Consider the following 22613-nt stretch of genomic DNA (forward strand, 5'->3'; position numbering starts at 1 on the left):
GGTTAGTATGAATAGCTAGGTAAACTCAAGCATAACACGGTCTTTAATCCCAAGGGCGTGCATTGTGGCTGGTGGTAGGTCCAGCGCGATGGTGACCAGTGGATTAAAGCCTTCAGCGGACCGCAAACCATCCTCAACGACAAGAACATCGACGTTCGTGCATGCAGACCCTTCAGTCAGCCGTTGGCGGCCTGTGCCGTCCAATTCTCAGGCTGTTGTCCGCGAGGGATACTGATGGTAAGTAGCCTAGAGATTGAGGATGAAGAGGAGAGTGAAGAGAAGAGCGAAGAGGAGTTAGTACCTATTTAGTGAAGGAATCGAGAAGCAAAGAGAAGGATATAAGTGACTCCCGAAAATCATTCGTCAGTGACACGGTCCAAGGTGTCTCGAACTTCTTCGGCGGCAATCCCAGCCTCTTCACCATGGCAGGGCTGATGCACTTGGTGGTATCTCCAGAATCGTGCGTCAGAAGATCGGAGTGAACACCATTGACTCTTCCCTCGACAAAAACCCACGTGAGTCGACATTAAACGCGTCGGAGTTGTGTTCGCGCCTGCTCTAGTACTTGGCCGTTTTGCTGGAATTATTGTCAGAGTCTGACCGGTGACTGGGTTTTGCTTTGTTTAGTGCCCGGCTGCCAGTGATCAATCCTGGCTCCAAAATCTTAAAACCTTTAAAAAGCCTTCACTTTCCGGTACAGGCCGTTGGTGGACTGCAACCAAACCTTCCTAACAAAGTGAAGTGAAGGGCAGGCGAACCTTGCTTGCCCTTCACTTCAGCAAACGCCAGGATGGATCCAAGGTTCCGGCCTGAGGAACAGTGGAAGCTCAGAGCTGTCGATTCGACAGCATAAATATACTGGATTCTCGCAGGATCTCACGTCTTTCCTTCTTCCCTTTCACAATGGCAGTCAAGCGAACAACAACCATCCTTATTTTCCACCAAACACCGCGACAATGTCGGACAAGTAACTTCAGCCCACCAGTATGCATGTAAAATACAAGAGCCGCCGTGGCTTATGTTTTCTGACTCTTTGTCGAACTGCCTAGGACCAAGCTCGCCTCAATCGTAAGCGACTGTATCGACAAGGCTTATTTGGAGGAGGTTAAAGCCGGTAACGTGAAGGGGTAAGTCAGAACGCGGTAACTCGCAGCTTGCAACAGGTTGTGAATAAAAAAAGCTGACGGACCTTTTGAAAAAGTGCCACTTCCTTTGCGCCCATTGCGAGAAGCATCAAGGCATGCGTCACCAAGAAGTTTACCGAGCTTGGTCTTGAGGACCACCGTGCAATTCTTGCTGCCACCTCCCCCAAGAAGAACGGCCCAAGCGACAAAGCTTCGACTTCTGCTGACACCGCCACCGCAGACGGCGAAACCAAAGTTTCAAACACCAACAACGACAATGACGAGTCAGCTCTGGACGAGTCTGTTCTTGAGCCTCATGACTGGTTCGTCCAGCAGTTCAACCGGAACGCCAACCCACTCCCGTCGCCCAAATACAAGTGGTGCCAAATCTGTAACAGGTGGTTGAGCAAGTTGACAGAGCATAGGCAGGCGTAAGTATACATAATATCTCCAGGCCTTTCCGGCAACGCGTAGAAAGTTAACTCCAAAGCTCACATGACTAACTCAAACTTTATCATGTACCCAGACATCACCGCCACAAACACGAGGATGGAGCCGTCGTCTGCCCCTTGCCCGCGGTGGAGGCATTCCGCACAGTCTGCCTTGAGCAGTACCCCGACCAGACTGCGCTGCGCTCCCACATCAATCGGGATCATCGTATCAAGAATGAGCGTATGAAGCCTGGTGTTCCGGTTAACTCGCCCCTTGGCCAGCTTATGCTTCGTGCTGAGGAGAGGGGAGTTAATCAGCAGGATTCCAACCAGCCCGATGGCAAACCGACTGAGGCCAAAAAGACTGATCCCAAACAACATGGCTGAGGCATTCTGTCGTCTTGTGCTTCGGGACTTATGCTTCCTAGCTCCCATATAACCCTCCCGTTTAAAGAAAAAGAAGAGGGCCTCCGTAATTTAAATTGCGCGGCGCTACAGAGATGCAGAATCCACCAGAGTAAAGCCCCTTTGTCAACGACGAAGAGGGGAGAGTAATGGAACCAAAAAGTAGAAGGAGAAGAGATTTGAGGTGAAGAGGGATTTGGGGCTCAGGCTTCAGTCCTTGGTTTGGTTTGCTCTGGCTTCAGCAGGCAGTGATCACGGTTCAAAGGAAAAGAAGTAGCAGACAATAGATGTTAATTGATGAACATTAATGGACCACTTGGACCTCATCCGCCGCAACCTCTTTGTAGCAGTCGCTGAGCCTCAGGTAAGTCAAACGGCGTAACACTTGTCGCAAGTACAAGAAGGAAAGAAGATCGAGAAGCAGGTCGAGAAGTAGGTCAAAAAAAATAAAAAATGCGCCCGCTGTTGGTCGCGACATTGTTCAAGCCGATCTTGCTGTTCGCGGGCACAACATGGATGCCGCCGATAATGAAGCCCCCGCAAATTGATCATCTTCTTGATGCAGCTGCCGCCTAGCATATCAACCATTGCAGTTGGTCTTTGTAGTGCGGTGTTTGTTGACGAAGCATTCGCTGAGTTGTCTGAGGCAAATCTCCATGAAAATTGGAAGAGGATGTAGGCAAATTCTCGACATGGCTTCATGCACGACCACTGGGAAGAGGGAATCAAGAAACAGCCCGATATAAACGGCGGCAACAGAAGCTGCTCATTACACTCCCCAGGATGTAAATGACCTCCAGAGACCGCAAAGGCGCTCTAGAAGCCATGCCGAAGATCACCATCATAGACAAGGAAGTCAAGCGTGCCTTTAACCCTATAGCCCACAACATCTTGGATCTCGTGGACGGCCAGGTCGCCACGGTTAACGCAAAGACGGGGGCGGTCACTGGTCTCAATGGCAGTGATGACGATGACGTCGAGGGAGACAGTGGTGCTCCCGGTGCGGCGTCTGCTGCCGCCGCTCGTGTCTCCCCCAAAAAGGGAAGATGAACGATGGTACCGCTGTCGGCAGCCACAATCTCGCCCTTATCCGTAGAGGTAGTGTAACGATACCACAATGCTGCCACGGATACAGGTAACCTCGAAAGCAAAGTCGGCCTACTAAAGGACATTCCGAAGATGATCACTTCGTTCTTGCCAGTTTTCCGATCCCATCCTCGCGCGTTGTGGTTGTGCGGTGCCTCAGGGCGGCAACGTACCCCGGTGTACGTACCCACGGCTGGCCATGGACGTGTATGCCTATACCGTTCCTTCCATATTAGGCTTCGAACTCAACCATCCGATCTTCCAGCCCTCGCTGCCGGTCGTTGTCCCGTTGACACTCGTAACTTGAGTCACTTGACAGCTGGAATCAGACTTTGGGCAGACGACGGCAGGCCATCCACAATCAGTCCATAGTAATTGTGCCCCACCGCGTGTGCCTATTCTGCCCTCTCCGTTTGTACTTTTGCGTTGACTTCAGACGAACTCCCCATCTAATCAGCAGTACCCCGCGCTGCCTATTTCTTCCCTCTCATTCTCGTCCCTCTTGAGTCTTGCGCCAGCTTCCAACTTCCCTCCTGCACTTGCACTTCTTCACCAGCGCTCGCCAGAAATTTCAACCCCAAGCGCACTAGCACCAAAGCAACAAGACCATTCGGCGACCTATGCCACTTCCCTTCACAGGGCACCGCCATCATTCACATCTTCTCAGAGGTTGAAGCAACTTATCTTCTCCCTTCGGCGCGCCGTGTCCGCAAGCTGCTTGTCGGCGGTGTGACGTAAGTTTACCTTCCCAAGCTGTCTGTTCCTTATCCTATGGTATGTGTCTTGAGTGACTGATAGACGTGGTGTAGATGTTCCGAAGCTGAACTCCGCTCTATCTTTGGTCACTACGGCGGAGTACAAACGTGCGATGGTCAACAGAGACGGGAGTCCAGTCCTCAACTTCAAGATGTCTTCATCCAAAAGCCAAGATGGTGAGCAAACCATGCCTGTATACCACTCGAACCACAGCTACTTGTTCACCAAGGTCATTGAGCGTCACCCCAACCTCACCAAAGATGAGCTCGAGAAGGAGTTCAAGTCCAACGTTGAGGGCGCGTACGTTACTGAGCTCCTCGACGAGTACGGCGCCTTCTCCCAGATCTAGCGCAACCGGGTCGGCACGTTCAAGTTGTTTGTGGCTGATGAGATGATCTGGCGTCGTTATCGTGAGTATGACCTGCACTTCCAAAGTGAACTCAAAACAAAGACATTATCACGTGTACTAATTCTTTTCTTTCACTTCCAGTCTGCGACAACCATGAGGAGAAGCCTGAGGGCAAGCCTGAGGTTGGTCTCAGCCTAGAGCAAGGCAGAGATCTCATCGCCAAGTTCCAGGCCATGATCTCCAAGCTCAAGGAGGAGCTTGCCATCGAGAAGCAGAAGGTCGAGGATGCGGATTGCTTCGGAAAGTTCACCCAGCAGTACGTGAGTCAGGCCTTGCAGGAGACCGTAGAGCTGAGAGGCGAGAAGCAGCGCCTCGAGGAGGAACATGCGGCGGTGAAGAAGAAGCTCGAGAGCAAGCATAAGGCCGAGTGCCAAGACTACAGCACCCAGATCGAGAAGCTGCGGGCCGAGAAGAAGCGCCTCATGGCGGACGATGCAGAGGTCAAGCGCCTCAACAAGGACCTGAAAGAGAAGCGGGATGTTCAAGTTCGCAAATTTGAGGTGCTTTTGGCCGAGAAGACGGACCTTGAGAAGAAGGTCAAGACGAAGGATGAGGAGGTCGAGGATCTTGAAGATGAGGTAGCCATGTTGCAGCAGGACAATGCGGAGCTTGAGAAGGCCCTCACCGCGCACAAGGATAGAATCATGTCATTGGAGGAGGGTATCAGTCTTTACGACCAGGTGTTGAGGGACCGGGCTAGGCAAGGGCAATATGGGAACCAGGACGGCTCGGATCTGTAAACGGCCAGAATGCCAATGGCCAGAATGGGCAAGTGGTATGCAAAAGAAAACGGCTAGAGAGGATTGATAGCAAAAGGTCAAAGAATAGTAATAAACTACGAGAGCTGAACCCAGCTCATCACACTTTTATACTCCATGCACCACGCTTTGAGTGTTTTTGTAATTATCATTTGGGAAAAGGTAATGAGTTCAGCTCAGCACAACGACGGATAGTAAAGACAATCAAGTTAAGTGTCTGCTGCCAGTTCATCTGCGCCTGTTAGTGATGATGCATGGCTTGCTGGGGATGTTGGAAGTTCTGGACGTTGAAGGAACCGTGACGCTCAAGCCCCCAGGCTAGCTTTCCCAGGTGTTTTCACTTTGGACATCCAATCCTGCGTTTCAGTCTGTCCTCGAAGGCCTCATGTCATAGTCCATATGCTTCATCCCGCTATTGCATATTCCAACCACGAATAGAGCCAGAACCGTTGGCAAAGATGAAAAAAGCGCCTTCCTCCAACAGGGCAATCATCCAATGATGTGCCGCAAACAGAACCTCACACTGCCGCACCGGGCATTTTGCTTCTGAGATGGTTAATGAGGAATGGAAAGGGGTAGATTGCAACATAATAGGCATCAAGGTAGGCCTCGCGAGCCGGTTGGGCATGGAACAGCGGGTTGGGTTGCGAGTTCATGACAACGATATCGCGTCGCCCGTCTGCCACTTCCTTGGCCGAGGTAGTGACGGATTGCGATGATGCCATGGAGAAATTTGGCGGAAATAATCAACAACTCCGAGGAAGTACCCTCACTAGAGGCAGCGAACGAGTGTTTCAACACGGGGTCAAGCGTAGGGCGGCAGAGGGAAAACAAGGTGAAGATGCGGAATAAAGTCGACAAACATGAAGAGGAAGAGACAAGTTCGGTATCTCGTTCCATGCTGTCCTGTCTGTTATTACCACAGTCCTAGCGGAATACAGGAGTTGTGAAGACGGGAGGCACAGCGTTGAACTGGATACTATGATTCGATATGAGGACTTGGACGGATGAGGGTCGAGGCGAACCAGCTTGGAACTATGCTCTCTTGACATCGACACGCTGCTGGGGCAGTATGTGAGCGCGCTAAAATGGAGTCAAGGACAACAGCTTCTGAGTGTCTGGCAAGGTCCGTTGCAGTACATGAGTGATCAAGTGGCGAGGTTGGGCAAGAATATCAACTCGATATACGACACCTCTGGGCACAAAGAAAAGCAGAACTAAAGAACAAACAATACCATCGCCAAGCAGGCATTTGCGCAGAAAAAGATACGAAAGAAAGATCTAAACTGTGAAGCAACAAAGTTCTGTTCAACTAACACACTGCCGCCATGCCTTCGATTCTGGGACTCCCCCCCCCCCCCCCAGCCCCATTTTCTTGAGAGTTCTGTTACCTCAGCTTTATGAGCATTCACTTCGCAGTCAGCGACGAGTGGATTGCGCAACGATATCTCTTTGGACTGTGGGAGCTGTCTGATCCTCTCATCCTGGAGTGTGTTCGTGATATCGGGTCATCGCGGGTCAGCAAACAGCTCGTGTTTTACCATCTTCCCGCGGCCAGCCAGCTTGGCGAGTTCGAATTACTCGTCCGCTCGCTTTCGACCCACGCTTCGCAGAATTTTCTTCATTATCGGCGAGCATAGTGGATGTCGGATGTCGTCGAGAGAAGAGCTCCGATTCGCGGAGGCGGGATGCAGGTAGTCCAGTGCGAGAAAACGTTTTTGCACCCGCAAAGATGCAGGACCGATTGACCGTAAAAGTTTATCTCGATCAAGCGGTGTGTGCGGTGAACAATCAGCTGCAGGTTGGGCGAGGCCGGATATTTGCGGCTCCGTTGAAGCGACGGTATTTGCCGATGAGCATTTGCAGACAGCTCACAGGTCTCAACGACCCAACCTCATTCGTATCAATGTCCTCGTTATCCTCCATCACCATGTGTCATGATAATAAGAATGTGAACTAAGAGCTGGTAAAGGACCAGGTGAGAATTGTTCGGAATGTGTGTTCTTCAGGGTTTCGGATACCTCCATCGTTTTGCCAACAACGTAGAACTTGCCCTTCTTGACAAAACCAATTGTGCCGGTTCGGAACCATCCCTCTTGGTCAACCCCGGCAGAGGGTACGGTGCTTATATATCCACTCATGAGACTTGGTGAGCGGACAAGCAGCTCTCCGGGTCGGGCCTCTGCCGTGATATCATGACCCTTGTGATCAACCACGCGGATCTGGTACCCTGGAAGTAGCCGACCCAGGGATCCTGTCTCATCGTGTTCGCCCCAGCGGAAGAGGGCAGCAACCCCGAACTCCGTCATTCCCCAGATCTGAGACGCGGTAGCTTCCGGATGGAGGGCGGCCTTCAGCCTTCCTAGGGCAACCGAGTCAATCGGCCCTCCACCCACGCCAATGTAGCGGAGCGTGACCAAGCTTTCTCTGAGAGCAGGATCTTCGAGGTTGATGAGGACCTTGATGATCGCTGGTGTGAGATATGTTTCAGATGCCCGATACTTGTCGACGTAGTGGATAAAGTGCTTGTAATAGAATTTGGACATGATGTACACGGGATGGCCATATCGTACGGCGGCAAAGAGGTTCCACACGATGCCAAACATGTTGAAGAGTGGGAGACATGTTAGCCGGACCACAGACCCGCCATAGGGTTCATCCCCTGGACGGAGAGCCATATGTTGGGCCACGAGGGCATAGTGCGAAACGGCAACCAGTCTGGGGATGCCGGTAGGTCCAGGAGCAGAATAGTAACAAGCAGTTGTTTGCTTCATCTCCAATTCGCTGCTGAGTGTCATCCAGTCGGATTGGCCATGGCGAAGGAGATCCGTCAGTGGCCTGCCTGGGGCATTATGGCCTAGGGTCGTTCCGAGTTGTTGTTCCACCCGACTCGGGCTGCGGAGTATTTGCTGGAGGACGTGGTGGTCGAGAGGTTCCACGAAAAAGACGTTGTAAGGTGGAATGCCTTGTTTCGTGCATACCTCGTGGACGGTAGCCGTCTTGGTCTGGGTGGTGATCACGAATCTGGGGCCTGAAAGATGAGCGACATGGTTCAAATCGTGGAACTGGTGGGCGGGGTTAGAGCCGCAACAGATGCCACCTGCGCCAGCAATGGCGAAGAACAGAGCGGCGTAGAGATACTGTGGTCAAGTCAGTTGGTGAGTCAAAAGTTGATCGCAGAAAAACACAACACTGAAAGCGGTAGTCCGGAGTCCGGAGGAAAGGGGAAGCAAAACTGGGGAAGGGAAGCCGGCCCTTGAACGGGACAGGGACCCGGACAATAGAGACAAAGTGGATCTATGTAGATCCCGGAATGAGAAGGGAAAAGGCAGGAAAAAAGGAGGACGCCGGCGACCATTTCTGCAATGTTCGTTGGCTCGGATGCGAAGCACAGTGGAGGACCGGAAGGACAACGCACAAGAGTAGATTCGGGATGATACTCACATGGTTTCCGAGATGCAATAACACAACATCGCCCTTTTTGAGTCCGGCCGCATGCAACCCCGCGACCAGTCTCGGCACTAATGCGATCGTTTGACTGGCTGATAACGAGAGGATGGGGTCTTCGGCATCAATGAAGAGCGGCTTGTTCTGGTCATAGAGGTGTTGTCTGTCAAGTGCGAAGCTGACAATATCCGAGATGGGAATCCTCTGGCTTGGTCCCGCAGCGCTTGAAGGTTGAGGGCGGCTGGGAAGACAACCCATGGTGCTGTGTGTACTGGGTTTGTCCTGGAAGCCAGCAATAACACAGTCGACGACTCCACCGTGATTTTGCGATCTGATCGACTGTCGACGACGCTCGTGACTGTCGCAATCTGATGAACGGCGGGTAGGTTTCTCGCAGACTCCCTTTGTGTCTTTGGAATGAAGAACTGACGGGTATCAGGATGATTGCTTCCTCGCAGCAGCGGAGGCCACCAGAGCCACTGGCCCGTTCCTGCGCACCTCGATGTTACGTCCATCCCGCCAGGAACAGTTCGTGACTCTAGGCGTAAGCCTTTCTCGAAGGCACTTTGCCCTCGACGGTAGTCCAGGTACGGCGTAGTGATTCTTGGATGAGCGCCATATTGGCCCCAGGACCAATGGCATGGGAGGAAACAAAGGGCGTGGTTGTGCGAGTCTGTGGCTTGGTACGGCATGGAAGAGGGAAGCGAGTCGATATGGCAAGTCCCGTCGCCAGCCCCCTGTCAGCCGTCAGCACACTATGTGGATGCGGGTAATGGCGCTGATCATTCCGGTAGCAGTGGGAATGGGGGCCTCGAGGAGCCCAAGGGCATCCGGGGACTTTTTGAGGAACGGCCAAACGAGTCGAGACAATCATTGCCAGTGAAGGAAAAGTCCCGTCAGGAACCAGTCTCTCGGCGATTTACCTAACCCCAGGGCGGCTCAACACCATCGGAATGACTACCTCGAACTGGAAGCTAAGCCGGTCAGACAAATAATTGGAATAGTCCGTGAGACCATGGCGTCGACGGTGAGGAGACTAGGAGACGTTGAACTAGGTCGATGTCTCAATGATGATTGCCCATTAATCAATCGATCAATCACAGGGCGAGAATAGGACAACATCGTCTGGAAAAGCTGAAGTGGCCTGCCGTGGCAGCGACAGAATACTGCAAGAGAAGAGTTGGAAAACGGGAAAACCGAGGAAAAGACATGGCACGCCGACACACTGTTTGACTGCAAGTCGATGGCAAGCGATGAGGTGCTAGGATCCATCAAGTTAGCGTGACTGCTCTGCCGATCGTGATCAAAAGACTGGGGAAGGTTCGCGATAGCGGCATACAAGTAGCGCAGCCTGGTGGTCTGTGCTTTGGCCGTCAAGGTGCCCTGTCAATCCCCTTTCCACTTTTTTGGAATCGTGGGGACGGCCAGTGTTCCAATGTTTGTGGGGAGTGCGACCGCTGTCGTCCAGCTGCCCAGGGCTGTCTCGGGTGGAACGACAGTGCTTCCCGGTGACTGAGGCAGCACTGATTGGGTCGGACTATCATGACTTTTGGACCTGCAGCTGCTCTCCAATTCTTCATGCAGAGCTGGGAGGACCAACCGATCTTCATCGCCCTTGCCAAACCACAAACACCACAGAAAGATACTCCGGCGTTCTGGAGCCCGCGATGCCGGACATGGGACCTGGATAGGCCCTGATTAGCCCTGGATGGCCCTGGATGCCAACCCATACACCGTCAAGAGCATTCCCGTCCCGGTCCCGGCAAACTCCATGAGAAACCAAGTTCCTGTTTGCCATTCTGTGGTGCTACCCCTTTTCCTCTACCACCGTCTCACATGCAGAAGAATTTGCATGCCAACACCTCAACCTCCCCGCCTTAAACCTCCGCCTTTTGTTGTCTCAAGGCCAGTGACCGTCTCGGATTGAGTCGAGCATGTTGTCGTCATGCAGTAGGGCCTGGGTTGGGAGCTTGTCGGATTCCACCCGCTCGCCCTTCATGGCCGTCTCCCAGTGGTTGTTCAGCTTTGCGGCCTGTGTAACCGGCAGCTTGTCGTGAAGATGTGCAACCTCCATGTACGGTGCCCGCCATTCCCTTTATCAGTTCCTATCGATTGGCAACATGAGAGTGGACAGGGCGTAGATCACTTACCGCAATGTTGGTTCAGTGTGGACAAGAGAGACCATAGACTGACTCCGCAAACTCCGCAACAAGACCGATGGTCCATCCCGGTGTCATGGACCACCAGAAAGGGATGCGAGCCTCCCAGTCACTCGACGAATGCGGCGACATGTGCTCAGTGCCGGGCCAGCTCACCACCCAGCATCGGGCTCCAAGGGGTGGGCCTGCCCTTGGCTTTATGTAGACCAGGACGACGGACTCCGGACGTTGATATATGGTGGTCCCATCCCGTTGTCCTCCAGAAGTTGATCGCAATCTCTTCCATCACATATCAAACCGACCAAGTCTGAAACCTTTATCCTTCGGAGTCCGTAGTCGAAATTACCTTTAGACATTTTCATCATGGAGGACAAGCCATACACATCCCCCGTCGAGGAGAAGCCCTCAACGGCAGGGATCACAGTCACGATCGAGACCACAACCACACCAAACCCACCTACAACCTCCAGCGGAAGGCCGCAGTTCGGCCATACCAGGCAGAATGACTCCGTCTCATCCACCTTCTCCCAAGCTTCCGCCATCTCCACATCATCAACCAACTCGGAAAAGCCTCTCATTGTCAACGAGAAGCGGCTCACGTACCAGTCAACATGCCCAACTATTGTCGACCTCGAGGCCCAGACCGAGGAGGATGACTACAAGCAGAAGCCGTTGGGGCGTGTCCGATACACGATCCTCACCATCTACCGTCGTCTGTTCACGATAGCCTTCATGGGCAACGCCATTGCCTTTGTCATCATGATGATCAAGGGTGCCACGCCCATGGACCTGGTCAACGCTTCTGCCGTCAACATCGCTGTCTGCGGCTTGTGCCGTCAACCCCTTGTCATCAATGCCCTCTTCCTCATCTTCGGTTCCATCCCCAGATCTGCACCCATCAGGATCCGCCGCTTAGCTTGCAAGGTCTTCCACTTTGGCGGCGTCCACAGCGGGACAGGCGTGGCATCGGTAGTCTGGTACATTGGCTTTGCGGCTTTGTACACGTATGACTACAGGCCATCAGTCATCAACACCACCGTTCTAACCTTCGTCTGGGCCGTCCTAGGCTTCCTCCTCTCCATCGTCATCGTCGCCTACCCCACGTTCCGCATGAGGCTACACGACTACTTCGAGCTGACCCACCGCTTCGCGAACTGGATCATCCTCGTCCTCTTCTGGATCCTTCTCATCTTGCTCGGCGCCCAGGAAGCCAGCATCGGTCACTTCCTCGTCCATCTCCCTGCCTTCTGGATCCTCATCGTGCTCACCGTGGCCACCATCCACCCGTGGCTCATGCTCCGCAAGATCGAGGTCAAGCCCGAGCCTCTCTCGGCCCACGCCATCCGCCTTCACTTCAACCACACTGAAGTCGTCTTCGGCCAGGGCATCTCTGTCGCCAAGCACCCGCTCAAGGACTGGCATTCTTTCGCCTGCTTCACCGACAAATTCGACAGCCCCGACACCAAGTTCTCGTGCATTGTCTCCAAGGTCGGCGACTGGACCAAGTCCACCATCAACGATCAGCCCACCCACCTCTGGAAACGCGGCGTGCCCACCTACGGCTTCGGCTACGTTCTGCGCATGTTCCCCAAGATCATCGTCGTCACCACCGGTTCCGGCATCGGCCCTTGCCTCTCCTTCATCGAGGACGCCAACAGGCCTGACATGCGCGTCATCTGGCAGACCAAGTCCCCCCTCAAGACCTACGGCCAGCGCACCCTGGACCTCGTACACAGGATGGACAGCAACCCCGTCATTCTTGACACCTCCATCACCGGCCGCGTGGACATGTTGCCCATCGTTCTCCGGTTGTTCAAGGAGTTCAACGCCGAGGCGGTCTGCTGCATCAGCAACCCCATGATGACCAAGAAGATTGTGCATGGGTGCGAGATGAGAGGCATCCCGGCTTATGGCCCCATCTTTGACAGTTAAGCTGGTTCTTCCGCTGTCTGGAGAGAGAAAGAAAGAAAGAAAGAAGGGGTTTTGTTGTTTTTGTTTGTGTTTGAACATTTTTTGTTGTTTACCATCGGATATATAGCGCGGCGCAAAAGGGCGTATTTGCTATTTTTTTTACGACAGAGTCGTTACGAAGACAAGGCCATGACTTACATATCATGACATATACCACACGATCGTTATGGGTTAGGGCTTGGAAATGCCCTTGAAAATGCCCTTGGAAATACCGTGAAGGGCATACAGATTAGATACCTTATTAATACAAAGACCATAAGAAAGGTCGTCACGATCTTTGAAACAAAAACATAACTTACCTTGACCACTGCATTGCATTGCATATGAATCATTGACTTCTATGCTTGTCTCGTGAGGTGCAGCAAAGTGCATGCCGATATGCGATGCGTGTCTTGTCTTACAGCCACTGAATGCTCGTTACTGGATGCATGGCGGCCGCAGCGCAGCACTTCGCATCGCAGCGCATCGCGATGTTTTGACGCGACCCTTGCATTGTAGGCGCTGAAGAAGCTGGAGAAGAGAATCCCATCGGTAGCAAAATACCTAGCACTTGTGAAATGAAGGACGAATAACCGTGGGCGTGAGATGAGCTGGTCCGTTTCGTCGGAACACTAAGAGGTACTCTCTGGCAGAGAGAGGACATTTGAGTTGGAGGAAGAATCGAGGGAAACCCCAAACTCAAAAGATTCATCGCCAGGCAACTAAAACTCGAGGGATCCCGAAGTGGAGGACACTAACAGCTGTACAGGGCATTTGCCGGTAATAATGTTAGTGCTGTTCATGTAACACCGGGACCTCAGAGCAAACAGGGCAAGAACAGTTCATTTACACTTTTACCACTAAAGCACATCCAATACTGTTAGTCTCCGCGCCCTCGATTCTTTCGCCCACTATCAGGCTCCCGCTCCCGCTGTAAGAAATTGGTATTGCGACAACGGCCAAACACCTCCACCTCACCATGACCCACGTTCATGAAGACGAGATAGGATATGACAGATATTAAAATGATTACTTGTCGAGCTTGTGGTGTTTCGAAGTAATACACATAGAATGTGAAAGTTGCTGATGATATCAACACCATTACCAATTGCCCTGGCATTACTAATCCATCCCCGGCATTTGTGGAGATATCGCCAGCGGGACTACCAGTGGCGCAATCCGGCCCCCGCCCGCTCCCGCAGCCCTCCGAACCGGTATATAACCCTGCATGTCGACATCATTCCCGGCGGGCGTCGTCAAAGTTGTGGTCCAATCCATCCGAAGCATTTCTCTTCATCATCACCAATCATCTCGGCCACAAACTCACAACTGAACTGTCAAATGCAAGCAGTCACCTCATCACTCAGGAGGACCGCCATCAGATTCAGACCTCATATACCATCTACCAAACTGACCCAACATCAACATATCCGCACCCTCACCACCACCACCACCACCACCACCACCACCACCACCACCACCACTACCACAACCCCAGTCACAGCCAAAATGACAACTGGCACCTTCCGCTACGCCGATCCTCTCACCATAAACCGCTCCACTACCCCCTTCCTCAAGTCCTGGTCAAAAGTAGACGTCGACTACTCCTCCTTCTCACGGGTCTCCATCCCAAAATTTGTTCACGATCTACGCTCCGCCCTTCAATCCTCCCCAACAGATTTCGGAGTCGACATCTCCGGCTTTGCTTTATACCAACACCCTGCCACCGAGAAATCATTCACCGACGAATCAGCCATTCGGACAGGGTACTACGCCGAGGTAGAAGCTTTACTTCGGCAAAAATTACCGGGCATCAAAAGGGTTGAGATCTTCGACCATACTATTCGTCGAAACAACGATTCGGCGGCACGAAAGCCCGTGCAACAGGTACACGTCGATCAGACCCCCGCGGCAGCCGCCGCTAGGGTGCGCAGACATGTATCCCCGCCGGAAGAAGCGGACAAGTTGTTGAAGGGCCGGTACCAGATCATCAACGTGTGGCGCCCCATCTCGCATCCGGCGACGGATTTTCCGCTGGCGTTTATTGATTGGCGATCGACAAACCCGGGGGATCTGGTGCCGATTGACCTGCTTTATCCCAAGCGACGGCCCGAGGAGGACGATGGTGACGATCGCGGGAAGGAGATTTTCCCGCCCGAGGAGACGTGGCCCAGCACCGAGGGGTATGAAGTCAAGGGCGAGACGTACGGGGTTGTGCCGAGTGAGGGACATAAGTTTTATTATGTCAAGGATATGAAGCCCGAGGAGGTAGTGCTGATTAAGTGCTTTGATAGTTGGGGTGAGGGACTGGAGGAGCCGTGGGGGAGGGGAAAGAAGGGCGTGGCGGGGTGGACGCCGCATACGGCTTTTGTGGATCCGGCGACGCCGGAGGGAACGCCAGGACGGGAGAGCATTGAGGTTAGGTGTTTGGTGTTTTATGAGGACGAGGAGTAAGGGTTTTTTTGTGGATTTGGACAATGGGGGAGATTTGGGGTGCGAGTGAGCGATTGATGATCAGGGGCATTCCGTCTATCGGCACCCTTCTTTCTGACTTTCTATTGTGGATATCCGCCAGCACACACCGAACATATATACACTGGATGAATTACCTACCATACGGGATGAACATCATCCTCGTCCTCGTCCTCGTCCTCGTCATAGCCCATGCCCCGTTTCCTCTTGATCCCGTACTTGGAGTGCTGGAACAGTGGATCGTCAGCGGGAGTGATCAATCTGATCCCCTTCCTGTGTTCCCACAGCCGGCCTACCCAGGAGGTCGTCAACCAATGTCTCCGATGGTCCGTAACAAGTCCCTCGGATGGATTTTGGGCGAGCTGCAAAACTTCCTCAGTAATGTATGCCTTTCGGGGAAGACCCTTGCGACGCCCAAGAAGCACGTAAAGCTCTTTCAAATCCTCCTCGTCTTCCTCGCGGATTTTCTCCCATTCATCCCTCAGTTCCATTTTGTGCCTCCGAATCATGAACTCATCGTACGAAAGTGTTTTGAAAGCTTCCTCTTTGGTTAGCTCCGTTGTATCTGGGGATGGCTGGTCGTCAGGCTTCTCATCCAGAGGAACACCATACGTGTCATCTCTGATGCTTTCGTCGCGCTCATTAACCTCACTGCTGGCAGGAGAAGCAAATGTGGGAGAGCTTCCAGGTGAGACCGCCCTGTCGAGAACTCGACGTCTGGGTGTATTCGGGGTTTCCGGGGGTGGAATTGCCGGATCATCTTCCAAGACCCATGCTGGATCTGGGCCGGTTCCATCCGCGAACGACCAATCCACGAGGTATGGTGGTTGAGAGTTTGGGAATTGTTCCATTTTGGCATGGCGAATTTTTTCCAGGTCTTTGCATGAATTGGCGGCAGCCTTTCTCCGCTTGAGCCATTCATCACTGGATGTAGAAAGCTTCTTGACCATCAGAGTAGGGGGCAGCGTAGACAGATCAAGCGTGACTTGAACCCCAGTGTCTTTCCAGAGCCATTTGGCCAAATCTCTTTCGAGGGCTGTCCATCTGAACCGAGCTGTCTCTTGGCTTGCATCCACTAAGAACCGATACCCTTCCATTGCTATAGAGTCGGTAGGATCAACCGGTCTGGAGGGTGTCCGTGACAAGTCCTGATGGCCGGATAGATGAGCTTGCGGTGGCCGCATGAACATCCGGTAGTACTGCTTGAGCAAATCTGTGCATAGAGAGTCTAGCAGCGATGCTTTTGATACAACTCCGTAGACAGAGCTGAAAAAGCTCACCATGCCATTCTTGTAGATATCGTCCCATTGCTTGACCGATCTCCTTAGGTCAGCTATCCACACCTTGTAGAGCTTAATGTCGACTTGTCTTGCGAGGTAAAGGAGGAAGCCAATGATGTTGATGTCCGCGGATGACCAAGCAGACACGTATCTTGGTATGTGGTGAGATGTGAAAAAGTGGTCGAATTTGAGGAATGATTGGCAAAGACGCCGTCTTGTTACCCAATCTATCTTTAAGTGTATGGACTCGATAAACGCAGCGATCCACGGCATCGGCTCAGTGGGCAGCTGCATTTGGTTCAAAATGTTCGTCACAAGTCTAATTTGATGTTAGCAATCATGCTCTGCAAGGCTTTTGAGCGACTCGACGTACTCAGTAACAATAGAAGACTCGTTGTCAAAGCTGAGAGCGGCTTTTCCTAGAGCACAGCCATCCTTTGATGAACAAAGTAAAGGCGTTCGCAGGTCATCGGGGATAAGTAAAGGCTTGAGCCACGAAGACACGGGCAGGTGTGACAGAATACTTTGACCGGTGATCTGTTTTGGCAAGGCGAGTACAAATTCGACTCGGTCATGTAAGTTCTGGTACGAAAGGATGACCTGAGTTAGGCTGTTTTGGTTGCATGTTAGTTACAATAGAAAGCGCCGTAGATTGGAGATTACGAGACGAACCATTCTCGAAGGTGCGGAGACCAAAAGTTCATTAACGACCTCCTCTTCGCGAGAGAATCGAGCGAAGGAATGAAAAGCTGCTGGTCGGGGGCGCTGTCGAGCCTGGCTTGAAGAGTGCAAGCCCGAAGAAAGAGGGGGTAATCCCGCTGCTCTCCTGCGAACTTGAGTATATGGGCCTTCACAGAAGGAGTCATGATAGTATCCGCATTTACCGGGCCCAATACTGCAGTGTCCATGACCCGGTAAACCATATCAACGGCGACACGGGCGTTGTGGACTGTTAAATCGGCATCAGGAAATCCGGCGGTGGGTTGAAGGGCTAAACCCACGAAGTACTGGGCGATATGTGAGACTACATCGTTGCCAATGGGAGAATTCACAGCGGCCGAGCTGGACAGTATAGCTGGAGATTGTGCTTGAGGAAGGAGTAGAATCGTCTGTCGTAATACGTTAGTATGGGGTCAAGCATTCGGGCTGGGCCAGACTTACATCTGCGTGCCAGAATTGGTGGATCCATTTTTGTTCAAGGTATTGGGAGGCGAAATTCGGCATAGTCTGCTCATCAGGACAGGTACAGAACAGCTCCTCGTGTATCAGGCCCTTGATACTGTTTAACATGGAAGGCCTCGGTGGGTTAAAGCTGCAAACCCATGGTGGCACTACAGGCTCTCCATCCAAATCGTATACGGACATGAGTTCCACGTCGAACCAGGAGCTATCAACCTCTCGGCGGTCCAGGTGTTCAAAGAGTGCGGATTCCGCATTGTGGACAGGCCAGTGCTGGGCATTTGAGTGGAGTTTGGAAATCGACGGGCCTGACCATGCGGCTCTGACACTGGCGAAGAAAACGTCCCAGCCAGCAGCTCTTGCACCCCGGCGAACAACTTCCACTCGTCGCGCTGTATCGTGGTCTAGGTGGTGGAGAGATGTAAACTCTGTCCCTGCGGTTCCTGGGGGACCGAAAAGAATCGCCGGAGGTTCGGCGTGTCCGTACTTTTCCGGCCATGACAGCAGCGACTCGCTGACCAAAGAGGCATCCGCTTTCTCGTAGGCGGTTCGAAAGACTCCAAAGAAGGGTGAGCGGTGAGGTATTGTTCGAGGCGGACGTGACGGAGGGTTGAATGGAATATCGTCGGTTTGTGTTGCCGCATCTATCGGAGTTGATTTGGCGTTCTTGCTTCGAGTTGGGTTGTGCATCTGAGACACATCAGAGTGCGCATCGCCGGCAGGGGCCGCGGCAAGAAGAGGCGGATCAGCCATTGCAAGATGCGGAGATCGATCGCATCAGGGCCAAGATTCAAGAATGCGATTTCCAACAGTCCAGTCAAAGTGGGCGGCTGGCAATTTGGAAGATATGTATTTGGCAGGCGGGATTGAGTGCAGTGTAAAAGTCGCCAAAAGGTCCATTTGGGAAGGCGCTGGGAAAAACGTAGGCCATCAAGGTTCCCACGGCGGGGTAATTAACAAACGCGACGCGTATCCCGCACGTACCACCCTAGGGAAATATGGGGTGCCTCTATATTGATTAAGTCAAAGTCACCTCAGCCGACCAATCGACCAAGATTCCTCCGCGCACAGGCCGTGAGCCATATCATTTCACAATGCAATCCTCGATCCTAACGAAGCTTTCCCCAGTCTTCGCACGTAGCAATCTGCGCTCTTTCATCACTGTTCTCATAATTATGTCCCAAAAAGACACCAAGAGTGTCTCGGGCAGAGGGGCTATCACAGTTCAATTCCCCACAAACCCCTCATGGTGATGCCGGTCGCCGACGCAGCAGTCTGGCACAATCCATGATGCCCTGCCCAGTGCATGCGGAAGACCACCGTGACATCCCGTTCGAACATCGTGAAGCATAACAACCGCAAGTGAAGCTCAATCCTTCAATCTTCGCCGCCACGCGCTCAGTCATCACTACACGCACTAGGCACAGTGATCAGCGTCTCGTAGCGATGAGCGGTGACTATGGACGCCTACAAGCTATTAGGACACCCAAGGAAAGAAGTCGTGACAGTTTTGGGAATGGTTTAGGCTGAGTACCACGACCTAGTGATAATAGCCGATTTCTACCCGCCCCAACCTAACTCCTTCTGTCTATTCTCCCAGGTCCCCTCAACCACTCGCAACCCTCCAACGGGGTCGGCATTGCTGACTACTGTCTGTGTGTCCCGAGCAAAGGCAAACTCCCTAGTGGACAAAAAAGGAAAGCTATTGCCTTTTAAACACTCCGCTACCACGCCTCCATTGATTGATATCTGACTGGAATCCTCATCTACACTATGCAAGGCCGCGCTCTTGCGTCCGCAAGTTTCCATCATCCATGGACGTCCAACATCAAAGCCCGCCCAGCAATATCTCGGTCGCGCCCCATGAAGCCTTTCCGAAGAAGTTTGGCGAAGGAGAGACTGTTGGCCCTCAACTTATTTTGACTGCCTGGCTTGTTCCTGTCTTCCCCGCCTTATTCATCTGCGCTCGATTCTACACGACCCGTCGCATCCTGAAATCTAAGCCAAAGGAAGATTGTAAGCAAACGAACCTGCCTCCTGGGTCAGGAATCCTAAGGTGATAAAAGGAGAATGCTGCAGCCAGGTGCTAACTTGGGGGTTTCTCAGGGTTCGTTCTCGTTGCATTGGTATGATCTTCTTTGTGAACATACCTGTAAGGAGTATAGGCTGATTGGATGCTTGCGTAGATATTCTCCCTTCTCTTCTCACTGTCTGTGACAATACGTACGTCTACTTGTCTCTTCTGTGCATCACGGACGCAAGATTTTGACAGGAGAGGCTAATACTATGCATGTCAACCTAGAAACAAAATATGGGCTTGGCAGGCACTTTGGCGATGTTCCACAGCCTTGGAATACCTACACCCCGTATCTTCTCGTATGTCATCGTGATACTCCATGTCTTCCAAGGATACAAGACTGGAAGATTTTCCCGTAGCTGACCACGCCGTTCAGATTAGCGGTTTTGGAGTCAACCCCACGTATCAAATCGCCAATTTCTTCACCAAGCTCTCGATCCTCTCGTTCTACCTACGCTTTACAACAACCCGCTGCTTCACTTATGCCGTCTATCTCACCATCGCCTTCGTCTTTGCCTTCAACTTTGTCGGGGCAACATCGGTCCTTTACTGGTGCAAACCGATCAACGTCTTTTGGACCCATTGGCAGAAAGAAAAATGCGGGAATAACAACATATGGTATACCGTACTGTTGGGGTTCAATGTTTTGGCTGATGCCATTATTCTGTTAATGCCTATATGTATTATCAGGCCCTTGAGAGTTGACTTTGCTCAAAAAGTTGCCATCGGTGTCATTCTTGGGACAGGCGGCTTGTAAGTTGTCGCAGCCCCCGCTTCTGGAGAAGCCCTGGCTAACATGAAGGGCTTGTAGCGTGCTGGGTGTAAGTCTTTTCCGTTTCGTCTGTGGTCTTCTCGCCTTGGAAGACGAGGACTACACCTGGCGCTTGGCAATCCATTATATGTGGAGGTAAGTGGTCCTTGCCAATTCCCCAGTGCTGACATCGGGTCAAGCTAACCACGATCCCTTTTAACAGCATGGGGGAACTTAACGTCTCAATCGTATGCGCTTGCATGGCCTGTTTAAAGCCGTTGCTTGTACGCCTCTTTCCTCGGGCTCGCTGGCTGAGGGCAAGTCCTCAGCTAAGAGACCTAGACACTATATCAGAGTCAACTCTGACGGAGCGAGACACTTCAACCGACATTACGGAAAGGCGAATCGACTGGGCAGCGTTGCGGGCGAGTCATGCTGTGAACAAGGACACAGAAGTGATGTCAACGGATCTGACGTCTACCGAGAAACAGGATTACAGTGTAGCTGACACAGAGAAAAGAAAGGCAGAAACCCAGGGATCAGCGAAAGCACAAGGCAGCAACTCTTTTACCAACATCTAGAAGCACAAGCTGGAAATTCACCAGGGAATCACCCACATATATTAACGGCAATCAAACATTACACACAATGATTGTGCCCCACACGCATCCTTAACGTGCCCACTCACTCAACTCTCTTCGCATTCAACGCCAACGCAACCGGATCAGTACCACCCTCTGTCTCCTCCCACTCCTCCATCGTCATCCTCTTCCCCTTTTTCTTTCGGGACCTCGCATTCTCCGCCTCCGTTTTGGCAATCTCCAACTCCTGGAACACGTTCGGATCCCTCTGAACCAGCATCTGCGGCGGTATCCAGACGTTCTTCTTCTCCTCCGGCTCCTGGTTCCAAATCCGTCCAAAGTCCGCAATCTCCTCCTGCTCCTCCTTTTCCTCCTGCTGCTTCCTTCGCAGCTCTTCGCCTTTTCGAAACACGGACTCGTCCAGAATCTGCCCCGGTCGCCCCCGCCTCAACTTGGACCTGAGTTCCTCGTCGAAGAACTGCTCGCTGGTATAAAAGGCCGTGGGCAGGTTGTGCACGTTGTTGGGTCCAATGCCAAGGTAGTAGTATGCTTCTGCTTGGTAGTGGACGGGTGGTGTGTTGGCGCGGTCCACGATTCCCATGCCTTCGAGGCGGCGGAGGACGCGCTCGACGTCTTCGTAGTCGGAGATGTCCACTGTTTGGACGGCGATTAGGCGATGGTCTGGGTAATCGATGGAGGAAGAGGTGGCAATCCGGGCGGAGGTGCCGAGGACATTGAGATCCGTTGCTTGGGCTACTGCCAACCAGGCTTTGTTCGCTTCAGATGTCGGAACGGGGATCACCCACTGGAGAAACAAGTTAGTAACAGTCCAAATAGCGTCACCCTGATGAATCCAAGATTTTATACATACCTCCCCCCTGGTCAACTTAAACTGTCTCGCCTTCCTCCCAATAAACTCCCTCAACTCACTCTCATACCTCTCCTCACTCATCCTCCCAATCCGCCTCTTATACGCCACCTGCTCGAAAAACGTCACGTACGCATTCCTCAGATTCGCAATCCAGATCCCAAACCGATGCGGCTCATGTGCCTTCCCATGATCCAAATACCCCTTCACGTAATAAGCCTCGCGATTCGGGTTCTCCAGAGAATACCACCTCGGCACAAACCGGTCATTCTTCCCGCCTATCTTCGGCCCCGGAACCGGCGGCAGCCTCTTGAGGAAGTCATCAACTGGCTCCCCTGGTTGCCGCATACCAGCCGGCGGCTCCGACCGCGTGCTGAGCGAGTCCCATCGCCACGGCGTGCGGTTGTAGGGTTCGCGCAGGTGGAGGACTTCTTGGGCCCATTCGTGCTTGGCGCGCGTGCGGTCTTGGATGGTAATATGTTTTCCTGATGATTCTGATGATGACGGTGTTACTGGAGTGGCCCGGTGGAGGCAGTAGGCGAACCATTCGTCGATTCGTGGCTTGACGAGGCTTTGGAAGGGCGCGCCGTAGACTTTGCGCAGGATGCGCTGGTACGTGGGGTCGCGAGTGATGGCGTCGATGTGGGAGGGGGTGGTTGGTTCGTCGTAGTAGGATCTAATTTGTTGGGGGCCAATAAGTCTGCGTGAGAGAATTGACCGCGAGGGCCATTGGGCCACATGGAAGTTCCTTCGTGCGAGCATCATCTTTGGTGACGGTTGTTGCAGATGAAGAGATTGAAACGCGATGAGCTCGGTACATCTCGAAGTCTCAAACTGCTTGGGGGAGAAGGCGGGGTAACGCACTCATTTAGCACAGTTG

General features: G+C 52.6%; 5 protein-coding genes across 5 annotated transcripts; 3 read left to right on the forward strand and 2 right to left on the reverse strand.

Moving 5' to 3' along the window:
* Window positions 1-2785: 2785 nt before the first annotated feature.
* Window positions 2786-5064, forward strand: SMAC4_01532 (uncharacterized protein; the record flags this gene model as incomplete). Its single annotated transcript, XM_003352651.2, has 4 exons — window positions 2786-2986; window positions 3504-3775; window positions 3845-4126; window positions 4345-5064. 4 exons carry the CDS (start codon window positions 2786-2788, stop codon window positions 4949-4951), a joined length of 1362 nt encoding a protein of 453 aa, XP_003352699.1. The 3' UTR covers window positions 4952-5064.
* Window positions 5065-10828: 5764 nt separating this feature from the next.
* SMAC4_01529 (uncharacterized protein) lies at window positions 10829-12820 on the forward strand. Its single transcript, XM_003352648.2, has one exon. The coding sequence runs from the start codon at window positions 10939-10941 to the stop codon at window positions 12505-12507; it is 1569 nt and encodes a 522-aa protein (XP_003352696.1). The 5' UTR covers window positions 10829-10938; the 3' UTR covers window positions 12508-12820.
* A 984-nt stretch (window positions 12821-13804) lies between these two features.
* Window positions 13805-14979, forward strand: SMAC4_01528 (uncharacterized protein; the record flags this gene model as incomplete). Its single annotated transcript, XM_003352647.2, has 1 exon — window positions 13805-14979. The coding sequence occupies exon 1, from the start codon at window positions 13867-13869 to the stop codon at window positions 14977-14979; it is 1113 nt and encodes a 370-aa protein (XP_003352695.1). The 5' UTR covers window positions 13805-13866.
* Window positions 14980-15108: 129 nt separating this feature from the next.
* On the reverse strand, window positions 15109-18452 carry SMAC4_01527 (uncharacterized protein). Its single transcript, XM_066089609.1, has 4 exons — window positions 17439-18452; window positions 16950-17386; window positions 16651-16887; window positions 15109-16596 (listed from the first exon to the last, which is right to left on the reverse strand). Exons 1-4 carry the CDS (start codon window positions 18207-18209, stop codon window positions 15135-15137), a joined length of 2907 nt encoding a protein of 968 aa, XP_065945750.1. The 5' UTR covers window positions 18210-18452; the 3' UTR covers window positions 15109-15134.
* Window positions 18453-20509: 2057 nt separating this feature from the next.
* On the reverse strand, window positions 20510-22518 carry SMAC4_01526 (uncharacterized protein). The gene is made up of 2 exons (XM_003352645.2): window positions 21737-22518; window positions 20510-21670 (listed from the first exon to the last, which is right to left on the reverse strand). Exons 1-2 carry the CDS (start codon window positions 22496-22498, stop codon window positions 20969-20971), a joined length of 1464 nt encoding a protein of 487 aa, XP_003352693.1. The 5' UTR covers window positions 22499-22518; the 3' UTR covers window positions 20510-20968.
* Window positions 22519-22613: the final 95 nt, after the last annotated feature.

The sequence above is a fragment of the Sordaria macrospora genome, chromosome 1, assembly GCF_033870435.1.
Source record: "Sordaria macrospora chromosome 1, complete sequence".
NCBI lineage: Eukaryota > Fungi > Ascomycota > Sordariomycetes > Sordariales > Sordariaceae > Sordaria > Sordaria macrospora.